This window comes from Amblyraja radiata, chromosome 10 (genome assembly GCF_010909765.2).
Source record: "Amblyraja radiata isolate CabotCenter1 chromosome 10, sAmbRad1.1.pri, whole genome shotgun sequence".
In the NCBI taxonomy this organism is placed as follows: domain Eukaryota; kingdom Metazoa; phylum Chordata; class Chondrichthyes; order Rajiformes; family Rajidae; genus Amblyraja; species Amblyraja radiata.
In genome coordinates, this window is record NC_045965.1 from 38,927,661 (window position 1) to 38,951,207 (window position 23,547).

The 23,547-nt window shown below is 45.9% G+C and overlaps 1 protein-coding gene across 1 annotated transcript in view; it reads left to right on the top strand.

Moving 5' to 3' along the window:
- The first annotated feature begins 438 nt into the window (after positions 1–438).
- The window catches only part of LOC116977388, a 45,475-nt gene continuing 22,366 nt past the window's right edge, over positions 439–23,547 (top strand). Inside the window, exons 1-4 of the mRNA XM_033027817.1 lie at positions 439–448; positions 2,501–2,678; positions 12,352–12,488; positions 23,017–23,151. Coding sequence (XP_032883708.1) covers positions 439–448; positions 2,501–2,678; positions 12,352–12,488; positions 23,017–23,151 — 460 coding nt within the window. The remainder of the gene's footprint in view (positions 449–2,500; positions 2,679–12,351; positions 12,489–23,016; positions 23,152–23,547) is intronic.

Here is a 23,547-nt window from a genome sequence, read left to right on the forward strand (position 1 = left end):
CAGTGTCCTTGCGGGTGAGCTGTCTCAGTGGTGAACTGAGTTCACTGAGATTTGGTATGAACTTCCCCAGATAGTTCACCATACCCAGAAATCATTGTAGGCTGAGCACGACGACAGGTGCAGGCATTTCTCTGATGGCTGCAGTTTTCTTCGGGTCTGGCTTCAGACCATCGCGAGTGAATAAGTGTCCAACATAGGTGACCTCTGAAACGCGGAACTTGCATTTCTTGGGGTTGAACGTGCGGCAGGCATGCACAGCTTGTTCAAGGGTTAGGTCAGCATTCCGTAGTAGCTCAGTCTTTAGCTTTTGATCAGTCATGCCACTGACAAGTTTGTCTCGAATTAACTCATTAGACATATCCCCGAAGCGGCATCGCTGAGCCATATATTTAAAATCCTGATTAACCTGTTGAACAATTTATCTGTGATTTGAAGTATATGGCTCAGTGTATGATATTTTTCAGCTTGGCCAGCAGAAGCCTTTCAAGGGTCTTCATGACTACAGAGGTCAGTGCGACAGGCCTATAGTCTTTAAGACCAGTAATCCTTGCCTTTTTGGGCAAAGGGACAATAGTGGAGACATTGAAGCAGGCAGGGACAGTATGGGTTTGCAGGGACTGGTAATTTGCTGGGAATTGGAGGGCAAATAGAATTTTACTATTCTCAAACTCTCAACGTTTCAGCAGCTTCATTCAGAATTTATGGTGATTGTGCGCTGAGAATTGCTGCTGGAGGAATTCAGTGGTCTGGCAGCATCCGTAGAGGGAAATGGACAAACATCGTTTCGGGTCAGGACATTTTATTTCTGAATATTGTGTCAAGTTTTAATTGCCTTGCACATTTTGTATTATATAAGCTCTGAAGAAGATTCAGAGGAAGAGCAAAATAATTATATTCAGTTCAATATAGGGGGAAGTTAGATATAGAAAGTGATGAAAGAGGTGGGTGTTTAAAAACAAACACAGCATTCGTATTATACAGTACAGAGCAATATGATGATAATGGATATAAATTATCCATGGAAAAAAATGGATTAAATATGTGCCAATTCCCTTTCTGAAAAGACTCCAAAAATGATCTGTTTATTGTGATATGCTTATTGATTGTATACTTTGAAAGAAATTTAAACCAGCTGTAAAATAGGTAAAATATTAAGATAATTATGGCATACAAAACACACAGATAAATATAATAAAGTAATCAATAAATCAATAACTGTAATACTGGTGCCAAAAACATAGTCTGTCATGCAACCAAAGACACAGTCCATTGAAGTTCATTGCTGCTGATGTTAGTGTTGTGTTGTGTTCAAGAGCCTGATTTGCTTTGCTAATGGAATCAAGGGATATGTGAAAAAAGCAGGAACGGGGTACTGATTTTGGATGATCAGCCATGATCATATTAAATGGCGTTGCTGGCTCGAATGGTCGACTGGCCTACTCCTGCACCTATTTTCTATGTTTCTGATTGTTGCTATTCATGAACCTGTCTAGTCTTAAAAACAATTTTTAGGTACCTGAACCTCCTTCCAGATTTCCCGATGGGTGGAGTGAATTGGCCAGGGTCATGTGGGTCTTTAATGTTGGCTGAGTTTTTGAGGCAACGTCTCCTATAGATCCCAATGTTGTGAAGGTCAGTACATGTGATGGACCAGACAATGTCTACCATTCTCTAATTTATTTAGCTCCTGGGCATTCAAGTTATCAAACCAGGTGGTGACACAGTGGGCCAGTACACTACTTGCCACACATGTGTAAAAGTTTAATAGAATATTTGTTGACATACCAAATTCCCTCAATCTTTAAAGGTAGTAGAGGCATTGATGAGCTTTGTTAGTGTTTGGATCAATCTGCTTGGCCCGGGACGTATTCAGAGATTTGCATGCTTAGGAACTTGAAGATATTGTCTCTCTCCACCCCCTTACCATCAATGAAGACTTGTCCTTGGATACTTGGCTTACCCATCCTGTTGTTGGTCATCAATCAGCTCCTTAGTCTTGCTAAATTTGAGACCAAGATTATTGTTCTAGCACCATTTAGTCAGAATCTCTCTTTTGTACTCATCATTACCGTTGTATCACATGCAATGACAGCGATATTGTCAGTGAATGTAAAGATGGTGTTTCGGCTGTGACTGGCTACACAATCATGAGTATAGAGAGTAGAGCAGGGGACTAACGCACAACCTTGAGGTGCTCCTGCGTGTTGATGATGATTATCAAGGAGGAAGCAGTGTTGCTAATTCGTACTGATTGTGATCCGCTTCTGAGACTTCTCTGAGATTGATAAAAAGTTTGGAGAAGATTGTGCTGAACGCCAAGCTGTAGACGTTGATCAACAACCCTGACAGAGGTTATTTGCTCCAAAGCATGTTTGTCATTATCTGTTCCTTTCAAAGCTTTTTTTAAATTATATGTTCTGGAATTATAATGTGGGATAAAGTATTTATTTTGCTGTACAAATATTAAAAAGTATTCCCGCATCTGATATTTTCTTTCCAGACTTGTTTCAAAATGAAGGTGCTGCCCTGTTTAAAGTTGTGTCTTTTGACACACCAACAGGTGTTACACTTGCAATTACCTTTGCAAGCAAAGTGAAAAGTAACTACGAAATTGATTGGAAAGCTGTGCAGCAGGAACACAAGAAACGGGTTCTAACATCAGTTATTGAACAATGCAAGTAAGTCTTAAAGGGGAAAAAAATAATTCAAATAGAAGAGAGGTATCCCATGTGTCATAGTGAATTCAAACATTACATTTAGTTTCTGAAAACAGGTTTGCCACATATACCAATGGTTGTAATTAATATAATGAAATGAAAATAATTTAATTGCCAAATTCAAAGATAATAAATAAAGTCACCTCATTATAAAAGTAATCTTGGTTGTGCATTAATTACACCTAACCTATTGAAATTCCTCATTGTCTATTGAAAGAATGCAAAACGTAAATATGCTGTAAAACTTGATAGATAGATAGATAGATAGATAGATAGATAGATAGATAGATAGATAGATAGATAGATAGATAAATAGACAGACAGACAGACAGACAGACAGACAGACAGACAGACAGACAGACAGACAGACAGACAGACTTTATTGTCATTCACACCAAAGTCTGAACGAAATTGCAGCAGTCATATATAAGACAATAAAAACAACAATAAAACATATTAACATCCACCACAGTGAGTCCACCCCACATCTCCTCACTGTGATGGAGGCAAAAGTCTTAGGTCTGCAGTCTCTTCCCTCCTCTTCTTCCGTCTGCGCTGAGGCAATACCCCCCGGGCGATCTTACAATTAGTCCCGCGGCTCAAACACCGCGGCCCGGGGTGGTTGAAGCTGCCGCCCACCAGTCCTGCAGACGCAGCCGCTGGCCCGCGGCCGAACCCTGGACTCAGGCCACCACCGCCAGAACACCGTCCCAGCCACCCTCACGTGAGTACCGTACCGTCTTCAGCCTCGGGCTGGGCTGCCCCGACATGGGCGCCGAACCTCCACCGGGCCGAGCCGCCCCGACATGGGCGTCGCTTCTTCCCCGGGCAGGGCCGCCCCGACTTGGGCGTCGCTTCTCCCTCTAGCCGGGCTGCCCCGACTTGGGCGTCGCTTCTCCCTCTGGCCGGGCTGCCCCGACTTGGGCGTCGCTTCTCCCTCTGGCCGGGCCGCCCCGACTTGGGCGTCGCTTCTCCCTCTAGCCGGGCTGCCCCGACTTGGGCGTCGCTTCTCCCTCTGGCCGGGCTGCCCCGACTTGGGCGTCGCTTCTCCCTCTGGCCGGGCTGCCCCGACTTGGGCGTCGCTTCTCCCTCTGGCCGGGCTGCCCCGACTTGGGCGTCGCTTCTCCCTCTGGCCGGGCTGCCCCGACTTGGGCGTCGCTTCTCCCTCTGGCCAGGCCGCCCCGACTTGGGCGTCGCTTCTCCCTCGGGCCAGGCCGCCCCGACAACCTCTCACGGGAGCACTGTTCCAGCCCTGAGCCGGACCGCCCTCACGGGAGCGAGCTCAGGGCGAGTCCTGACGGGCTCTGCCTCCGGAGCCTCGAGGTCGCCAGCTCCATTTAGGCCTCAGCGCAGGCAGAGGCAGAGAAGGGGAATATGACAAAAAAAAGTCGCATTCCCTCACAGGGAGAGACTGCAAAACCCGTTTCAACCCCCCCCCCCCCCAAAACACAAACTAAGAACCAAAAACTAGACTAACCAAACGAAATAAACAACACAAAAAACACAAACAAAAGGGGAATGCCGATGAGCCGCTGCTGCCAGTGCACCCAATTGGGTGAATTTTATATTTTGTCTGAAGGGCTTTGAGAATCAGCTAATATTCATGCATAAAATTAACATTTTGGAGATGACAGATTGGTTTTAGGAAGTTAGTGACAATACCTGTTGTTTATAGAAATACGTTTAATCTTTTTTTTAAAACAGGTAAATTTGGTAAGTTTTTATATATTTTTACACATTATTACGAACATTGCTCTTTTTGATTAAAGCATTCTCCTCGAGCTTTTGGCATTTTTCCAAAGGTTACAATTAAAATATGTTTGTGGGCCACCTTGAACCACTTATTGCTGGTGTAGATAATCTTATGGAAAGGAATTCCAAGATTTTGACCAAGGAATGATGAAATGAAAAGCAATATACTTCCAAATAAGAATTGTGTGTGACGTGGAGATTAATTTGTGAGTGGTGACATTCTCTTCCGCCTGCTGCCTTTTAGGTGGTGATGAGTTTGGGAGGCCTTGTCAAAGAAGCAGAGGTGAATTGGAATGCATTTTCTACGTTGCACACACTACATCCTTAGTATTTGATGATGGAGACAGTGAGCGTTCAAAGTGGTGGAAGAATGAAGCGTGTATCATTGTATGGATGACATTGAATTTGAGTATCCTTGAAGCTGATCGAAACCATGCATATCCCATTGTTTTAACTGGGATCAGGATGTTGCTAGCAAATAGTAAGATTAAACGAGAACTTACCAGTTCGAAGTTTGATCGTTATTTTATGAGGAGTACGTTGAGGGAATACGTGAAGAACCCCGCCAGGACACATGCGTGTCATTCTTCAAAGCAGCGGTGTGAAATCACAGATAACTGTAATGACTTAAACATAGTAAGATTAGAGAAGAAATACCAGTTGAGTATATGATCATGGGTGGGAGCGGAGGGCACGTATACCCTCAACGTACTCCTCATAAAATAATGATCAAACTTCGAACTGGTAAGTTCTCGTTTAATCTTACTATTTTACTTCGGAGTCACGTGAGTGACTACGTGAAGATTTCAAAGCTCTGTGATTTCATGCCGTGGAAACGAGTCCATGCATCACATCTGCCTTAATGACTGTAGGAGGAATTGTGTCAACATATTTTAGACATGAATCCTACATTGAAATCCATGAATTGATTAACACAAATTATAGCCCCTATTTATGGGGTAATTAAATTACAGAACTTAAATTGTTTCTGCAAATGTTCCAGGTTTAATGACTGGTTTATGATAAAATAGTTGGAATGTTTTTCCCCTGACCATCCTGCTGCCTTGAGGATTTGGTCCATTGGTACATCCAACTGCATAGCTGCCGATGTAGCTGCAGCCCTGGTGGAATGAGATTTAAAATATTTGTATCCATCCCAGCCTGTATTAGAACCTGTTTCAGCCATCTTGAGATGGTCTGGACCGTCACTCTTTTGTGTGGTTGCTTATGGCTGACTAAAAGTGCCTTCTCATTGCCTCTGATGATTTTCGTGTTCTCCATGTATAACGACAAATGTCTTACTATACATAGACGATCATCTGTTGGGTAAGACCTAAATTCTATATTGAGGCCTGCTGATCCCTGTCTGTTCTGCTTTACTAATTCATAAATATGAAACGTAATATTTTCAGATGAAGAAGTCATGTTGTCCAGTCTTAATTTATGTAATGACTGTATCCTTTGTGCCGTGACCAATGCCATTAGCATGACTGTTTTTAATGTCAGTCTATGTCAGTTTTTTGGTGGACTGTCTGTGGCCCGCTGAAATCATGTTCACTGTTCGGTCCGTCAGTCCCAGCTGTAGTGGTAATTTTAAACTCTACAAATTAATAAATTCAAATAGTTATGGCATGGGTGGCTATCCCTTGTTACGGGATGAACCAATAAGTCTGGTATATTCGGGATGGTGATACATGGTTCTAATACCATGTTCAGTATCACTGGGAACCATGGTTGAGTAGGCCAATCGGGTACTACCAAAATACCAGACGCAGAGTCTTGCTGTATTTTCCTTAATACCCGACTGATGAGGCAGAAAGGAGGGAATGCATAAATAAACAATTTCCCCCCCAATGCAGCGAAAATGCATCTGTCGCCGCTGCCCCAGAGTCTGGTTCCCACGAAACATAGTTTGATAACTGGTGATTAAGCCTGGATGCGAATAGATCGATATCTGGTGTTCCATATCGTGCTGTAATATCAGCAAATACTTTTTATTCAACATCCATTCGGTGTTTTCATTAAATTTGCGTGACCTGGTGTCTGCCACTAAATTTAGTTTACCTGGTAGGTAAGTAGCTGATATCCAAATATCTCTCTGGATACACCACTGCCAAATTGTATTAGCCAGATTGTCACATGATGTCGATTTGTTTCCACCCATGTGGTTGATATATGCTACCACGGTGGTATTGTCAATCTGTAGTCTAACATGCTGGTGATATGACCCAGTACCATATGACTTTAGGCCATGGAATGCACCCAACATTTCCAGGTAGTTTATGCCCAGTGTTAGTAATAATGATGCCTCCTGAGCAGTCCATCTACCTCCACAGCTGGAGATGGAATTGGTGGCACCCCAACCAAGTGCACTGGCATCAGTTTGTAGCACCATAGAAGGGTTGCTGATAATGATTGGATTGAAACAAAGCCAAATGTTATCTATTCACCATTTTAGTTCCATTATAGCTTTGATTGGTAGCTTCATTGGTCTGTCAAAATGACCAGCATTGATTTTGAGTGCTTGTATTTTTGCTCTCTGTAAATTTTGGTAATGTAAAGGTCCAAATTGTGTGGCTGGAAAAGCAGCCACCATTTTGCCAATTACTTTTGCTACCAATCTGATGGACGGTTACTAATGTCAATGAGGTTATTGCAAGCCTCTATTAAGTCTATAGCCTTTCCCTTTGGCAAAGTCACGGACATGTGAACTGAGTCAATGGTGAACCCCAAATAGTCCATAGTAGTGGAAGGCGTTAATTTAGATTTAACTGGATGGATAATAAACCCCAGTTTTTCAAATAACTGTTTTGTGGCTGTTACAGTTTGTTTGGCCAATTCCAAAGTTTTGCCCACAATAAGTATGTCATCTAGATATGCCATGACCATGTGTTTTCGTTTCCGTAGAAACGCTAGGACTGGTTTCAAAATGTTAGTGAACAGCCTGGGGGCTGATGTTAACTCATTTGGCAGCGCTCTATACTGCCAGTTCTGTCCCATCCAGTTGAATTTTAAGTAACATCTGTGGTCACCTCGTATAGGCACTGAATAGTAAGTATGTTTTAATCGATGCTAGCCATGAAGTAACCTTTGGAAATCAATTGTTTAGCAGTAACAAAGGTTTCCATTTTTAAATGAATATATTGTACAAATGTATTCAATTTTGTCAGATCTATGATGATGCGACAACCAACATCTTTTTTGTTTTTGGTAAAGATATTGGACACGAATTCTAGCGGTTCGTGTTGGGATTTTTCAATTACCCCTTTTGCGTAAAGCCGCTCCAGTTCAGCATGCGCTTCTGATTTTTCTTTACCGGAAAGTACGAACATTCGGTTCGGTATATGTTGAACTGGAGGGCTGTACTTGTGTATAAATTCTATTGTATATCCCTGGATACTGCTTAAAATATAAGTATCGGTAGTTAACATACTCCATGCATCCAGAAAGGAGAGTAATCTCCCCCCAACCTCCATGCTCCTTGCAATTTGTAGGGAACCAGACCCACCTACCTCCATAGTTACCAGTGGCAGGTTTACTTCTTTTTGTAAATCCTTCGTTGATGTTGAGGCGTCGGTGTCTGGGTTTGTGGTTTGGTTGATGTTGGAGGTTTGCGTATCTTCCAAGAAGGCCAGTCTGGGCCATGGCCTAAGAAAGACTCATGTTTGGTGTACCGGACCTTCGAGCTTTCACCAGTCGGTTTTGTTCTACTGGTGGGTGCGTAAGGGTGCTGTCTATGGCCGTGTGTTGCAAAGCAGTGCCAGTGCATCCTGTTGGTCCTGCGACATGTCCTTCTCATCCACTGTGCGGGTGAAAGCTGTTATCCCCGCTGTTTAGGAGTTTACTACAGGAACATTCAGGGATATACAGTTACCCGGTGTCAGGTGTCCTCCAGGTTATGGCCAGTCTGGCCTGGCTGTATGAAGTTGGACACCATGTCCAGTAGATTTTCACGTTCCTGCACCCCCTGCACACTTGATTTCTGTTCTGCAAACCCCTCTTCAAGATCAGCCCAGAACTGACCCCCAGTACTCTCCTCTGACGAGGGAGAAGCACTGTGCAGCCCTACAAGAGGTGCTGCTGTGGGTTTTACATAGAGTCCACAGTGACTCGACTCCATCTCCCGGAGCCTGTCACGTTGGAGCAAATGCTCCACACACCACTCCATCCGGCTCCAGCACTCATGGTCGCTGGCCGCCCGCGGCTGCTTAAAGTCGGACTCATCTGAGTCCACGACTTTGATGGTTTTTTGTTTTGCCTTACCGCCCGGCCGCGGAGTGGATCTGGCCGGTGCGGAGGCGACATCGGGCACAGCTGATCCCATTATAGGTGATTCAAGTGCCGCTGGCCGCTGCTGGCCCACCAGCTTTGTCGCAGCCCTCGTTGGTTTCTTCGACTTTTCCATGCTCCCTACCTGTAATCAGTATGGGAAAACACAAAAAGATCGCAGAGTACTCTTACCTGCAGGTCCTGGTTTAAATTGTCACTACGGGGGAACGTCGTTCCACCCCGCCTCCTGCCGTTTTCGACTTGTCAAAGTCGACGGCCCCATTCTGAATAGTCTCCCGCCCGGCCGTGGTGTTCTGGCCGGCGCGGGACCAAAAGTCAGCACAGCTGATCCCACTTACGGGGCTTGTGCCTTCAGCTGCTGCTGGCTCCCGCAACTTTGCGGTCCTCCCCAGCCAGCTTCACTCGCAGCACTTGTGGACACTATTTTGTCCAGCTTCCCCCCCCTGTGTAAAAACAGTGCGGGGACAAACACTACCGCAGAGTAAATCACTTACCTGCAGGTCGCGGTTTCAAACTTACCGTTGCGGGGGAACGCTCCACCCCGCCTGTTGTTTCGCAAGCGTGAAAGCGATATGACACGCATGCGTCCTGGCGGGGTTCTTCACGTAGTCACTCACGTGACTCCGAAGTAAAATCCATATTTATTCCTTAATTGCTCCTGAGAAGTTAGCAGTGAGCTTAGATGTCTGAAGCCCTGATGATCATTCTCCCACAATAGTGTAAGGTAGATGGATCCAAGGATTGGATGAAAGAATAACAATTTTATTTCTGTCAGTTTCAAGGTCAGTTTATTGTTGCATGTACCAATTAAGGTACAGTGAAATTTGAGTTACCATACAGCCATACTAAGTGAAAAGTGACAAGATACACAACCACATAAAAGTTAACATAAATATCCATCACAGTGGATTCCGTATTCCTCACTGTGATGGAAGGCAAAAAGTTCAATCTTTTTCCTCTTGTTCTCCCGCGGTTGGGGTAGTTAAACCATCCATAGTCGGGGCGATCACAGCCCCCGTCGGGGTGATCGAAACTCCCGCGTCGGGCCGGTTGAAACTGTCTCCGCGGCATGGAGCTCCCGAGTCGGCCTCTTCTTACCAGAGACCGCGGGCTTCTCGATGTTAAAGTTTGGTGTGCAACTTGGAGGGGACCTGCAGGTCATAATGTTGCATCTCTTTCCTATTCTACATTTTTTAGAGGGGTGAAAAGATGGATCAGGAGGAATTTTAGCTGCAGAATATGTAATTTCTGAACTATTCCCATTGCCACATTATTTATGATTTAGTCCAGTTAAGTTTCTAATCAATAGTCACCATCCCAGGATTTAGATAGTGAGGGAAGTTATGAGAATTCTTTAGTCCATTAAAAAGGAGCAGATATACTCTATCTTGTTGGAAATGGTTATTACATGAATGTTACTTTATAAAAGCTCATACCCAAATGTTGCAGGAATGCCTAATTATCTGAAAAAGTGTTGCTCTAATTAAATGCTTTGCATTCATCAGCAAAATTCCCTAGTTCTGACTGGAAGGAAGGGAATGTCATAGAACCAGCCAAAATAATTTGCTCTTTTGAGACAGACCGGAGGAACTGCTGCTGTGATGAATCAGAGCAAATTGTCTTCTAACAGTCATCTCCCTTTATACTACATTTGGCACCAACCCCAGTAAAAAGATTTTTCCCAAATTTACAAAACATTTTGATGTCTCCCGTGACAAAATACGTCCTTAATGAAAATCTAAATCCTTTTCATTACTCTCAAATTCATTTATTTTGTCCATGAGGACTTGAGCTGTTTGGTCTTGGGGGAACTCAAACTGAGCATCTCTGAACAGATAATTGATGAGGAAGTAAAACTTTAAAGCACTGTCAGTGACATCTTCATCAGCATGCTTATAATTGAAAATGTAGTGATTATGAGCTAAATGTTCACCTTTTATGTTTCCTGCTCAGTTTGGATAGAATGTAGTTGGACAATTTTCCACATGGTTAGATAGATTCCAGTGTTGCAGTTGAATCAGATATGATGTAAATAGTTTTTTTCTGAAAAGGGAACTTGGATCAATTAGATCAAGCAATGGTACATCTTCTGCGACACTGACCTCTCTTAATTTTGGGGGGGGGGGGGGGGGGGGTGTTAACATTCAAACCAGCTGAAGTGGGAGGAAGAAAACACAAGGCAATTTTAATTTACAAAATATGTGCATCTCAGAGAGGGCCATTTGTTATCCATCTTTGCTGCCCTTGGGAAGGTGTTGGTGATCTGCCACTATTGAGTATCTGCTGTCCTTCGGGTGACAATTCCACAGCATTTTTATACAGGGAGTTTCAAAATTTAGTCTGAGTGATGTGGTCATGGTCACAAGTTGAAGAGGAGTTGTTGACATACCCTAGGCATGAAACCACAAATAAATGTTGTCAATGCTTCATCTTGCATGCAGTTGGAGGAAGTGAACATTTAGCACTTGCACTCAATCCTCGGACTACTCATTCATAATCTACAGCAATGATTTGAACACAGGACTAAATTACTCAATGTCATAATTTTCTAGATGATATAAAATAGTGAATACAGCGAATACCAACATATAAACACAAGTAGAAATTAGGTAATAACTTTTGTTGTAAGATGAGAAACCTCATCTGTGGATCAGAAAATAAACCTTGTCATGTTTTGAGGAACACAATGGAACTAATCATCGGAAATTGGAAATCAAGGACTTGGGGAATGCAGTGGGGAAAATCTTTAGAAATAACTGCCCGCAGTCATCAGTGAAATTCAAAGAGCTAATATCATTGGGATTTATTTCTGAGGACATTGAATTCATGTTCAACTTGCACAGCATTCTATTTGGTCATGTATTGGTGTGCAATGCAGTGTTTTAATCTTTATACTAAAAATACACTGTAAAATAAAGATTTTAACGTTTTGCTGGAATGGTACCTTGGAGGTTATCACAATTATAAACAAGTTAGAATGTTTTCCTTTTCGAAAGAAGACAAGAGAAGCCCACTGGAAGCCCATAGATGAATTAATTGAGCAGATAGAAAATTCAAGAGTAAGACTTAATTTGGTTGGACTGGATCAGGACAAAGATTGGTGCAAAACAATTGAATAAATAATATATTATCTTATAAAGGGATGCAATAAGGACAAAGGTTATTTACATTGGAATTATTATCTCGGATTTGTGGATTTTGGTTTTGGAATCATCCCCAAGAGAATTGGAATTATTGTCAAGCCAGCATTTACTGTTTTTATATCAGATTTTCAGCATCTGCAATATATTTGTTTTTTCTAAAATTAAAAACATTTGAAATACTAGATAACAGTTGGATAACATGGAACTAGTGAACGGGTGATTGATGGTCGACGTGGACGGTGGGCCGAATAATCTGTTTCTACGCTGTATTCTAAACTTAACTAAACTAGTTGCAGAATTACATATTTTGTAAACATTAGCTGCATGAGATTTTAGGGCTGTTTATTACATTTTACTGCTGTTTAATAATTAGATATTGATTAGTGTTCTGAAGGGGAACAGCAGCAAACACGAAACATGTTATAATTAGCACGTTTCCTTATTTATAGGGATAAACTATGGTGCAATGCACCAACAGCTCCATATAATTTTGTTGAAGTAATTCTACAAAACCTTGATGAAAGTAAAAAATTTGTTAAAATTGTTAACATTGAACCACTTAAGAATCGAGGATATGATTCTTCAGGTAAGATGATCTCACTTTATTTTCAACCTAGATCGTGGTATATCATCAAACTGTAAGTGCATAAACTATTTTTAAGCAACAATGTTATATTTATGTTAAATGTGTGTCTTGAAATTCCTTTTTGTAGAATTGGGTTACCTGTGCATGAGCAATTTAAGATAATGACAAATATGTTCCACTACATTCAAATGGATATATTGGATGGATGTGTATTGCAGAGTAACAGTCATGGGGCCCCATGATGTAAATTTCTGTAACGCCTGTGGAATAAAGCCTGGGTATGAGTCAGGAAAGACATTAAGTGTTGGGGAGGGTTATCCATGAGAAGCACTGAGAACCTGGAAGGGAGGCTGTACTGCCAATTGAGATGTAAAAGAGGTTTGGACAATTTCTTTCTGGCCTCATATTGACAGATTGGTAAGGGAAGGCATCTTCCATGAGGATTGAAGCTGGGAGGGTAGATCTCCAACAAAGATCGAGGTATACAGTCAAGAAAAGTGAATAAGCATGTGGCTGAAAGGGTGGAGATTGGTGTGCCCTCAAGAAGGAGTAAAGTTGGCATCTGTCATACCCTTGCTGAGTGCTTATTCAACTTATTAATGAAGTTACTAAACCTGAAAAAAACCTTTAGATGCTGGAAATCATAAATAAAAACTGAAAATATTGAATATCGGAAAGGTTCAGTAAGTGAAGTTCAAGTTACTAAATGGTCCATGTTAGAAGGAACCGTTACATTTAATTTGAACAGAGCAAAACCATCTTTCCTAAGTGCAAAGCCTTGTTAAACGGCATTCCACACTCACAACTTTTCAAAAATAAAGGTAACTTGTATCAATAGTGCATTTATAAAGTAGTAAAATGTTCCATGGTTCACACAGAGAGTGGTGAATCTCTGGAATTCTCTGCCACAGAAGGTAGTTAAGGCCAGTTCATTGGCTATATTTAAGAGGGAGTTAGATGTGGCCCTTGTGGCTAAAGGGATGTAGGTATGGTATGGAGAGCAGGCAGGTACAGGATACTGAGTTGGATAATCAGCCATGATCATATTGAATGGCGGTGCAGGCTCGAAGGGCCGAATGGCCTACTCCTGCACCTATTTTCTATGTTTCTATGGTATTTCTCAGGAGTGAATGGAAGCTAAATATGCATCTTCACATACAACAGGCATGAGATTTCTACGGCTAGTGCTCAGCTCCGCTTATGTAGAGTAGCAGTTTTCCTCTGTCCCCTAGGCCTACCGTAATTGGCAAACCCATGAATGATAATGGGAATACATTGCATCCATCTAGTATATGACTTGTTACAGTGTTAAAATATAAGAATTGTTTAATTTGAAAAATAAATGCATTCAAGAGTCTGATTCAATCAGGTAAAATGTGTTATTGTAAGGTATAATTTTTTAAAAACTGTATAAATTAAGGGTAAACATGCAAGGAAATTGTGTCATTTCAAGGTATATTTATCAAAAAATTATCAAAAATGCCATGTAAAGGATATTGCTCTCTAATAAAACAAGCCAGGAACAGGTATCATGTTACAAGTAGGTGTAGGTGTGATATAAAATATTTTCAATATGACAAGTGTAAACAAGCAAGTTGGTGTCATTTAAGGTATGATTATCACAAATTTTCTGTGTAAATTAAGAAGTGACAAGCAAGTAAAAAGTGTTATTTTAAGGTACAATAAAAAAATTACAGGATAAATTAAGGGTAAACAAAGTAAGACAAGAAAACTGTGTCATTTCAAGGTACGATTATCAAAAAATTTCTGCATTAAGGGGGAGCTGCCCCCTTTTACCCCGCCAGCGGTGTTGCCCCTTGGACTCCATCTTTCTTCCTCTTTTTTATGTTTTTTTCCTGACTCATGCCTGATACAGGGAAATTATGGCAGATGACCAAAACTTTGGATATAGTCATACAGCACAGACATCCCCTTCGGCAAAACTCGCTCATGCCATCAAAGATCCCCCATCTAAGCTAATCCCGTTTGTTCGCATGTGGCTTATATTCCTCTTTACCGTTCCTATCCATGTACCTGCCCAAGTATCTTTTAAATGTTGTTATATTACTTCTTCTGCCTAAAGTTGAAGTTTTTAAGGGGTAAACAACTGAAGCATAGCTGCATGCTGTTGCACAACTAAAAGTTTTTTGCATAAGAACTTAGAATTTGTGAATCAACATTTTAGATGGTTGAATTGTTCTAATTGAAGGTGTGAGGTCAAACAAAGTGTTTCTGCAGCATTGCAGCTCCCGAAGAGCACAGTGGTCGTCATTCATAAATGGAAGAACTTTGGAACCACCAGGACTCTTCATAGAGCTGGCCGCCCGGCCAAACTGAGCAATCGGGGGAGAAGGGCCTTGGTCAGGGAGGTGACCAAGTACCCGATGGTCACTCTGACAGAGCTCCAGAGTTCCTTTGTGGAGATGGGAGAACCTTCCAGAAGGACAACTATATCTGCAGCACCCCACCAATCAGGCCTATATGGTAGAGTGGCCAGACGGAAGCCACTACTCAGTAAAAGGCACATGACAGTCCTCTTGGAGTTTGCCAAAAGGCACTTAAAAGAATCTCAGACCATGAGAAACAAGATTCTCTGCTCTGATGAAACCAAGATTAAATTATTTGGCCTGAATGCCAAGCGTCACGTCTGGGGGAAACCAGGCACCGCTCATCACCTGGCCAATACCATACATGGTGGTGAAGCATGGTGGTGGCAGCATCACGCTGTGGGGATGTTTTTCAGCGACAGGAACTGGGAGAATAGTCAGGATCGAGGGAAAGATGAGCGGAACAAAGTACAGAGAGATCCTTGATGAAAACCTGCTCCAGAGTGTTCTGGACCTCAAACTAGGGCAGAGGTTCACCTTCCAACAGGACAATGACCCTAAGCACACAGCCAAGACAATGCATGAGTGGCTTTGTGACAAGTCTGTGAATGTCCTTGAGTGGCCCACTTGAGCCCTACTTGAACCCGATCGAACATCTCTGGAGGGACCTGCAAATAGCTGTGCAACGACGCTTCCCATCCAACCTGACATAGCAGAGAAAAATGGGAGAAATTACCCAAATACAGGTGTGCCAAGCTTGTAGCGTCATACCCCTAAAGACTTGAGGCTGTAATTGCTGCCAAAGGTGCTTCAACAAAGTACTGAGTACTGATTACTTATGTAAATGTGATATTTCAGTTATTTTTAATTACTTTGCAAACATTTCTAAACACCTGTTTTCATTTTTTTATTATCGGGTATTGTGTGTTGATTGATAATTAAAAAATAATAATTTAATTCATTGTAGAATAAGGTTGTAACATAACAACATGTGGAAAAAGTGGAGGGGCCTGAATATTTTCTGAATGTACTGTATATTCCCATGGATTTAGATGAATTCCTAAACTGAAATCTTTATTGCTGTGCTGATCTTTCTGACAACATTACAAATCTTTTTTTTAAATTAAGTAATACAATATTCAACTTTCATAATTGTCACTAACAATAATTGTTCCCGGGAGACCGCTGGGCGGGACCCAGCGGTCTCCCCTCCCTCCCCTCTCCCCACCCAGTCCCCCCCCTACCCCCTCCCCTCGTGTGAAGCCGCAGCACCTCCACCGCACCTTGGGGGAACAGACCCAGCGGGTCTGCACGTGGTCTAGTATAGATTAAAAACTGGTACTATGACTTAGTGATAAGACAGTTACTGCACTTTCTAACATAATGCCTGACCCAGTTTACCTTTACATTTGAGTCGATATTGCTGGATTCAGCCTACTATTGCAGTTACAGGACATCTACATTCACGTTGAATAGAATAGGGCTCACTGGATGCTGGAATCGGAGTTTGATGTCCAGAATATGTTTTGTTAATGGCTTGCCTAGGAACACACCTAATAGGTTTTGACAGAATAAAGCAGGAAGTAAGCTCTGTCTTATTTTAAACATGATGAAAAATTATTTCCAAAAACATCCTTGACATTCATCTATCTATCTATCTATCTATCTATCTATCTATCTATCTATCTATCTATCTATCTATCTATCTATCTATCTATCTATCTATCTATCTATCTATCTATCTATCTATCTATCTATCTATCTATCTATCTATCTATCTATCTATCTATCTATCTATCTATCATTATTATATAAAACTGTGTGCCTGCCGGCGTTCGTCCGTCCGGCTGCCGGCCGCCTTTCTTCCTTTGATTCCTTGCTACGCCGAAACCAGACGCAGAATCGCCGAGATCTTTTCCATTTCGGTAGAGATTTCACTTTTCTTTCAAAGTACCCACTCCTGATTACATTTCGTCGTGTTTATGTACACATTTTTAATCAAATCCTTCTCCCCCCTCCAATATTTTAAAAAAAACTGGCTTCTCACCCAAAGAAGCAGCCCCAGCCCCTGCTTAACGTTCCATTGTGTGATGTCACACTGCCCGATGCTCACATATGTCCAATCGGAATGGATCCATTTACATATGCCTTTGCAGGAGCCCCAGCCCCTGGTGAACGTTCCATCGTGTGATGTCACAATGCCCAATGCTCAAAGACATTCTTGCCATAGAGGGAGTACAGAGAAGGTTCACCAGACTGATTCCTGGGACGTCAGTACTTTCATATGAATAAAGACTGGATAGAATGATTACATTTCATCGTGTTTATGTACACATTTTTAATCAAATCCTTCTCCCCCCCCCCCCAATATTTCAAAATAAAAACTGGCTTCTCACCCATAGAAGCAGCCCAAGCCCCAGCCCCTGGTGAACATTCCATCGTGTGATGTCACAATGCCCAATGCTCAAAGACATTCTTGCCATAGAGGGAGTACAGAGAAGGTTCACCAGACTGATTCCTGGGATGTCAGGACTTTCATATGAATAAAGACTGGATAGACTCGGCTTGTACTCGCTAGATTTTAGAAGATTGAGGGGGTATCTTATAGAAACTTACAAAATTCTTAAGGGGTTGGACAGGCTAGATGCAGGAAGATTGTTCCAGATGTTGGGGAAGCCCAGAACAAGGGGTCACAGTTTAAGGATAAGGGGTAAATCTTTTATGACGGAGATGAGAAAAACATTTTTCACACAGAGTGTGGTGAATCTCTGGAATTCACTAGCACAGAAGGTAGTTGAGGCCAGTTCATTGGCTATATTTAAGAGGGAGTTAGATGTGGCCCTTGTGGCTAAAGGGATCAGGGGGTATGGAGAGAAGGCAGGTACAGGATACCGAGTTGGATGATCAGCCATGATCATATTGAATGGTTGTGCAGCCTCGAAGGGCCGAATGGCCTACTCCTGGACTTAATTTCTATGTTTCTATGTTTCCCTCTCCTCACCCCTCTCCCTCTCCCACCCATCCCTCTCTCCCCACCCCCCTTCCCTCTCTACCCCACCCCCTTCCCTCTCTCCACCCGCCCCCTTCCTCCTACCCCTCTGTCCCTCTTCCATCACTCCCCCTACCCCTCTCCTCCTCCCTCCCCACTCTTCCACCTCTCCCCCCTTCCCCCTCCACTCTCCCTCCCCACTCTTTCCCCTCTCTCCCCCACCCCTCTCCCCCTCCCTCCCTCCTCCCCTCCCTCCCCATCCCCCCCTCCCCCACATCTCTCTCCCCATCCCCCTCTCTCGCCCCCTACTCCGCTCTCCTTTCCCTCCCAAATCTGTCCCGTTTCCTCCTCCTCTCCCCTCCCTCCCCTCTTCTCATCCCCCTCCCCCCACCTGTGTGTTCGGGGGGTGGTTAATGTGAGTGTGATGCCGCAGCCCCCCCCCCCCCCCCCCGCAAACGCCATTGGGGAAACAGACCCAACGGGTCTGCACTTGGTCTAGTCTATATTTAAAACTGTGTGGCTGCCGCCTGCCGTCCGCCGTCCGTCCGGCTGCCTTTCTGCCTTTTGATTCGTTCCATCATGTGATGTCACAATGCCCAATGCTCGCAGATGTCCAATCGGAATGGATCCATATGCCTTTGCACCAGCCCCAGCCCGATCCCCCCCCCCCCCCCCCCGCAGCCTGTGTCGAAGAGCGTCATCACGTGTGTGGGAATAGAGAAAGAGGATTGGGGGTGAAAGGGAATGGGGAACAGATGGACTGCCCCTACCCCTCCCCCTTCCACTCTCCCTCCCCACTATTTCCCCTCTCTCCCCCCACCCCTCTCCCCCTCCCTCCACACTCTTACACCTCCCTCCCCTACCACATCCCTCACCCCCCCTCCCCCACACCTCTCTCCCCCTCCCCCATCCCTCTCTCCCCCTCCCCATCCCTCTCTCCATCTCCCTCTCCTCACCCCTCTCCTCACCCCTCTCCATCTCCCTCTCCTCACTCCTCTCCCTCTCCTCCCCCTCCTCCTCCCACCCCTTCCCTCTCCCCCTTCCCTCCCCAACCCCCTTCCCTCTCTCCCCCACCCCCCGCCGCCCACCCCCCTTCCCTCCCCCACCCCTTTCCATCTCTCCCCCACTCCCTTCTCCCACCCCTCTCCCCCTCCCTCCACACACCTACCCCTCCCTCCCCTACCCCATCTCCCTCCTCCCCTCCCCCACACCTCTCTCCCCTCCCCATCCCTCTCTCCCCTCCCCATCCCTCTCTCCCCCTCCCCCATCCCTCTCTCCTCCCTCTCTCCATCTCCCTCTCCTCACCCCTCACCCCTCTCCCTCTCCTCCCCCTCCTCCCATCCCATCCCTCTTTCCCCCACCCCCTTCCCTCTCACCACTTCCCTCTCTCCCCCACCCCATCTCCCTCCTTGCCTCCCTCCCCCCTCCCCCACACCTCTCTCCCCCTCCCCTCTCTCCTCACCTCCCCCACCCCTCTCTCTTCTCCCTCTCCATCTCCCTCTCCTCACCCCTCTCCCTCTCCCATCCCTCTCTCCCCCACCCCCTTCTCTCTACCCCACCCACTTCCCTCTCTCCCCCGCCCCCTTCCCCAACCCCTCTGTCCCTCTTCCACCAGTCCCACCACCCTCCCTCCCCACTCTTCCACTTCTCTCCCCTTACCCCACCCCTCTCCCTCCCCCACCCCTCTCTCCCCCTCCTTTCCCCTCTCTTCCCCTACCCCTCTGTCCCTCTTCCACCACTCCCCCTGTCCCTCTTCCACCACTCCGCCTACCCCTCTCCCCCTCCCTCCCTCCCCACTCTTCCACTTCTCTCCGCCCATCCCTCTCCCATTCTCCCTCCCCACTATTTCCCCTCTCTCCCCTACCCCTCTCCCCCTCCCTCCACACTCTTCCGCCTCCTTCCCCTACCCCATCTCCCTCCTCCCCTCCCCCACACATCTCTCCCCCTCCCCCATACCTCTCCTCCCGTCCCCCACCCCTCTCTCCTCCCCCTCTCCAACTCCCTCTCCTCACTCCCTCTCCCCCACCCCCTTCCCTCCCCCACCCCCTTCCCTCTCCCCATTCTTCCCCCTCCTTCCCACTCATCCCCCTCTACCCCTTACCCCATCTCCCTCCTCGCCTCCCTCCCCCACAACTCTCTCCCCTACCCTCTCTCCTCCCCTCCCCCACCCCTCTCTCCTTCCCTCCCCCACCCCTCTCTCCTCCCCCTCTCCATCTCCATCTCCCTCTCCTCCCCCTCCTCCTCCCACCCCCATCCCTCTCTCTACCCACCCCCTTCCCTCTCTCCCCTTGCCCCCTTCCCCCTACCCCCTACCCCCGTCCCTCTACCACCACTCCCCCTACCCCTCCCTCCCCACTCTTCCACTTCTCTCCCCCTTACATCACCCCTCTCCCTCCCCCGCCCCTCTCTCTCCCCCTCCCTTCCCTCTCTCTCCCACCCCTTCCCCTACCCCTCTGTCCCTCTTCCACTGCTCCCCCTGTCCCTCTTCCACCACTCCCGCTACCCCTCTCCCCCTCCCTCCCTCCCCACTCTTCCATTTCTCTCCCCCCTCCCCCTCCTACACTCCCTCCCCACTCTTTCCCATCTCTCCCCCACCCCTCTCCCCCTCCCATCCTATTCTTCCCCGCCACCCTACCACTCTCCCCCTCCCTCCACACTCTTCACCCTCTCCCTTCTCCTTCCCTTCCCTACTCCCCCTCCTCCCTCCTCCTCCCTCTCTTCCCTTCCCCACCCCTCTCTCCTCCCCTCCCCCACCCCTCTCTCCTCCCCTCCCCCACCACTCTCTCCTCCCCCTCTCCATCTCCCTCTCCTCCCCCTCCTCCTCCCACCCCCATCCCTCCCTCCCCCACCCCCTTCCCTCTCTACCCACACCCTTCCCTCTCTCCCCTTGCCCCCTTCCCCCTACCCCCTACCCCCCTGTCCCTCTTCCACCACTCCGCTCTCCCCCTCCCTCCACACTCTTCCCCCTCTCTCCCCCCTACCCCTCTCCCCCTCCCTCCACACTCTTCCCCCTTTCCCTACTCCCTCCCCTCCATCTTCCCCTCTCTCTCCCCCACCCCCACCTTCTCTCACCTCCTCCCGCACCCCTCTCTCCTCCTCCCTTTCCCCCCTCTCTCCCCTCTCCTCCCCTCCCACCCCTCTCTCCCCTCTCCTCCCCTCCCACCCCAACGTCCATCCCTCTCTCCCCCCACCTCTCCTTCTAACCCATCTGTGCCTCTTCCACCACTTTCCCTACCCCTCTGCCCCTCTTCCGCACTCTTATCCTCCCCTCTCCCTCACCACTATTTCCCCTCTCTCCCCCCTACCCCTCTCCCCCTCCTATCCCACTCTTCCCCCGCCCCCTACCACTCTCCCCCTCCCTCCACACTCTTCCCCCTCTCCCCTTCCCCTTCTCACTCCTCCTTCCGGTCTCTCCTCCCTCTCTCCCCTTCCCCAACCCCTCTCACCCCTCCCCCACCCCACTCTCATCCTCCCCTTCCCCCCTCTCTCCCCCCTCTCCCCACTCTCCATCTCCCTCTCTCCTCACCCCTCTCCCTCCTTCCCTCCCACCCCTCTCCCTCCTCCCCTCCCACCCCCTCTCTCCCCCCTCTCCCACCCCTCTTCACCCCCATCTCCTCACCACCCCCTTCCCCTCTCTCTTGCACCACTCCCCGCTACCCCTCTCCCACCCCTACCCCTCTCCCCCCCCCCTTCCTGCCCTCCCCACTCTCCTCCCACTCCCCACTCTCCTCCCCCTTCCCATCCCCCTCTCACTCACCCTACCCCACTTTGCTCTCCCTCCCAAATATCTCCCATTTCCTCCTCCCCCTCTCCCCTCCCTCCCCACCCCGTCTCTCCCTCCCCCCCCTCCGCCCACCTGTGTGTTTGGGGGGTGGTTAGTGTGAGTGTGATGCCGCAGCCCCCCCCCTCCCCCCCGCAAACGCGCGTTGGGGAAACAGACCCAACGGGTCTGCACTTGGTCTAGTAAACATTTAAAAATATTAAAATTGATATGAATAATTAAAACATCTCAAAAGTAAATATAGTTTAAAATCATCACAAAAAAACATTGGAAACATTTAAGTAAAATAGGTTTTAAAATAATAGACTGCAGAATAGGGAAGGCAAGGAATCATTGAAGTGAATGATGCCTCAGATCCCACACTAAGTCTGACCTAGCGTGGAATTTGAGTGATCATTTTCTCGAGGTAATACACCTGGCTCTGTTACTGCACTTATTTCTGTACAGATGGCTAAATTCTGCCAGTTCCTTTGGAACGTCAAGCCGCAGCCTGCAAGACTTACCTAAGGATTGGACGAAGCAGGCAAAAATATATGTTCTGCAGGATAGTACCTTGTTATTGAAATGTCATGTAATTTTGAATTTATTAGAAGGTATCTTAAATATTCATTAAGTTCAGTAACATGTTAGGAATGCTTAGAGATGATTTTGATGGTGATGCATCAACCTTTTGGGGGTTTGATCAAGATTATATCATCAATGGAACCAAATGGGGAGATGCCCAGATTTTCTTTAATTTAGAGAGAAAATTGATAATGATCACCCTTGACCACTCTCTTACATACTTATTTTGACAAAATCGAGATGTACTTCCTGGAATCCAAATTTCAGAAAGCCTACCTGAGTACTTTCATTCTCAATTTAACTTTCCTTGGAATTGCAACACACCTGGACTTCTATGCATTTCTTTATTGCATGATGCCATCCCAAATCATAAGGATTATGGCGTTAGGAAAGGATTCCCATGCCACTAATTGTAGTAGCCGTGGAGTGAGAGAATGATTCTAGAGAGATAGTTACGGGCCATAATCCAATCGAAACATTGACATGCACAATTTTGTAAAGTGACTATTCTTATTCTGTGTGTTTGACCACTTCAGACATATCACATACATCTCCTTCATCTCTTTTATACTGGCAGTATAATTGGTAACATTTCTAGGTTGCTTGATAATGGATCCTCCTAGTTATAGCAATGGTCACAATAGAATAGTTTTAATTGTAAAGCAGGAAAGAGGAAGTAACCCAGTTGGAGTGGGTTCCTTTTATAATCCTTGACCCCTTGCCTATATTTACTTTTGGTTTCCAAAACTTAAGAATTTTGTGGTTCATTTGCTCATTCTCTTGTATGGACATGGTAAAAGAAGAAGAAAATGTAAGTTAATAAGAATAGATTTTATTTTGTATTTCATTTTTTTTAATTTGCTTTAGTAATTGGGAAACATGGTTGTGATGCTTATCCATGCATGAATAATGGAAAGTGTGTTTTAAGGCCAGATAACTCACTTGGATACGTATGCATTTGCTCCTCCGAATATTCTGGAGACTTCTGTCAGTCTGCTACGAGTAAGTACTTGAGAAGAAATTTTCGGTATTATTGCATTTAGTTTATGTAACAAAACAGTAGTCAGGGGGTGCCGTCGCGTATGGCTGCCCTGCCAGCAGCCGTTAGTCCTTTCACCCTTTTTTATTTTTAGTGAGTTAAAAAGTGTTTGTTTTGGAGGTCTTCTAGTCTTTTTATGTGGGGGTTGGGGGTGGGGGAAGGGGGAAACTTTTTTCTCAGTCCCTACCTGGTCGAGATGCGGCTTTTCTCCGAGCTGTATCTTCGCCCGTTCCTCGCAGCCTACCAACAGGACTGGAGCGGCGTTTCCTGCCGGGACCGCTGAAGCACCACCACGCTGAAGCACCACCACGAAGCGGGCGATGCCTTACCCGGGCCGCCGTGCGGTGGACTCTGGAGTG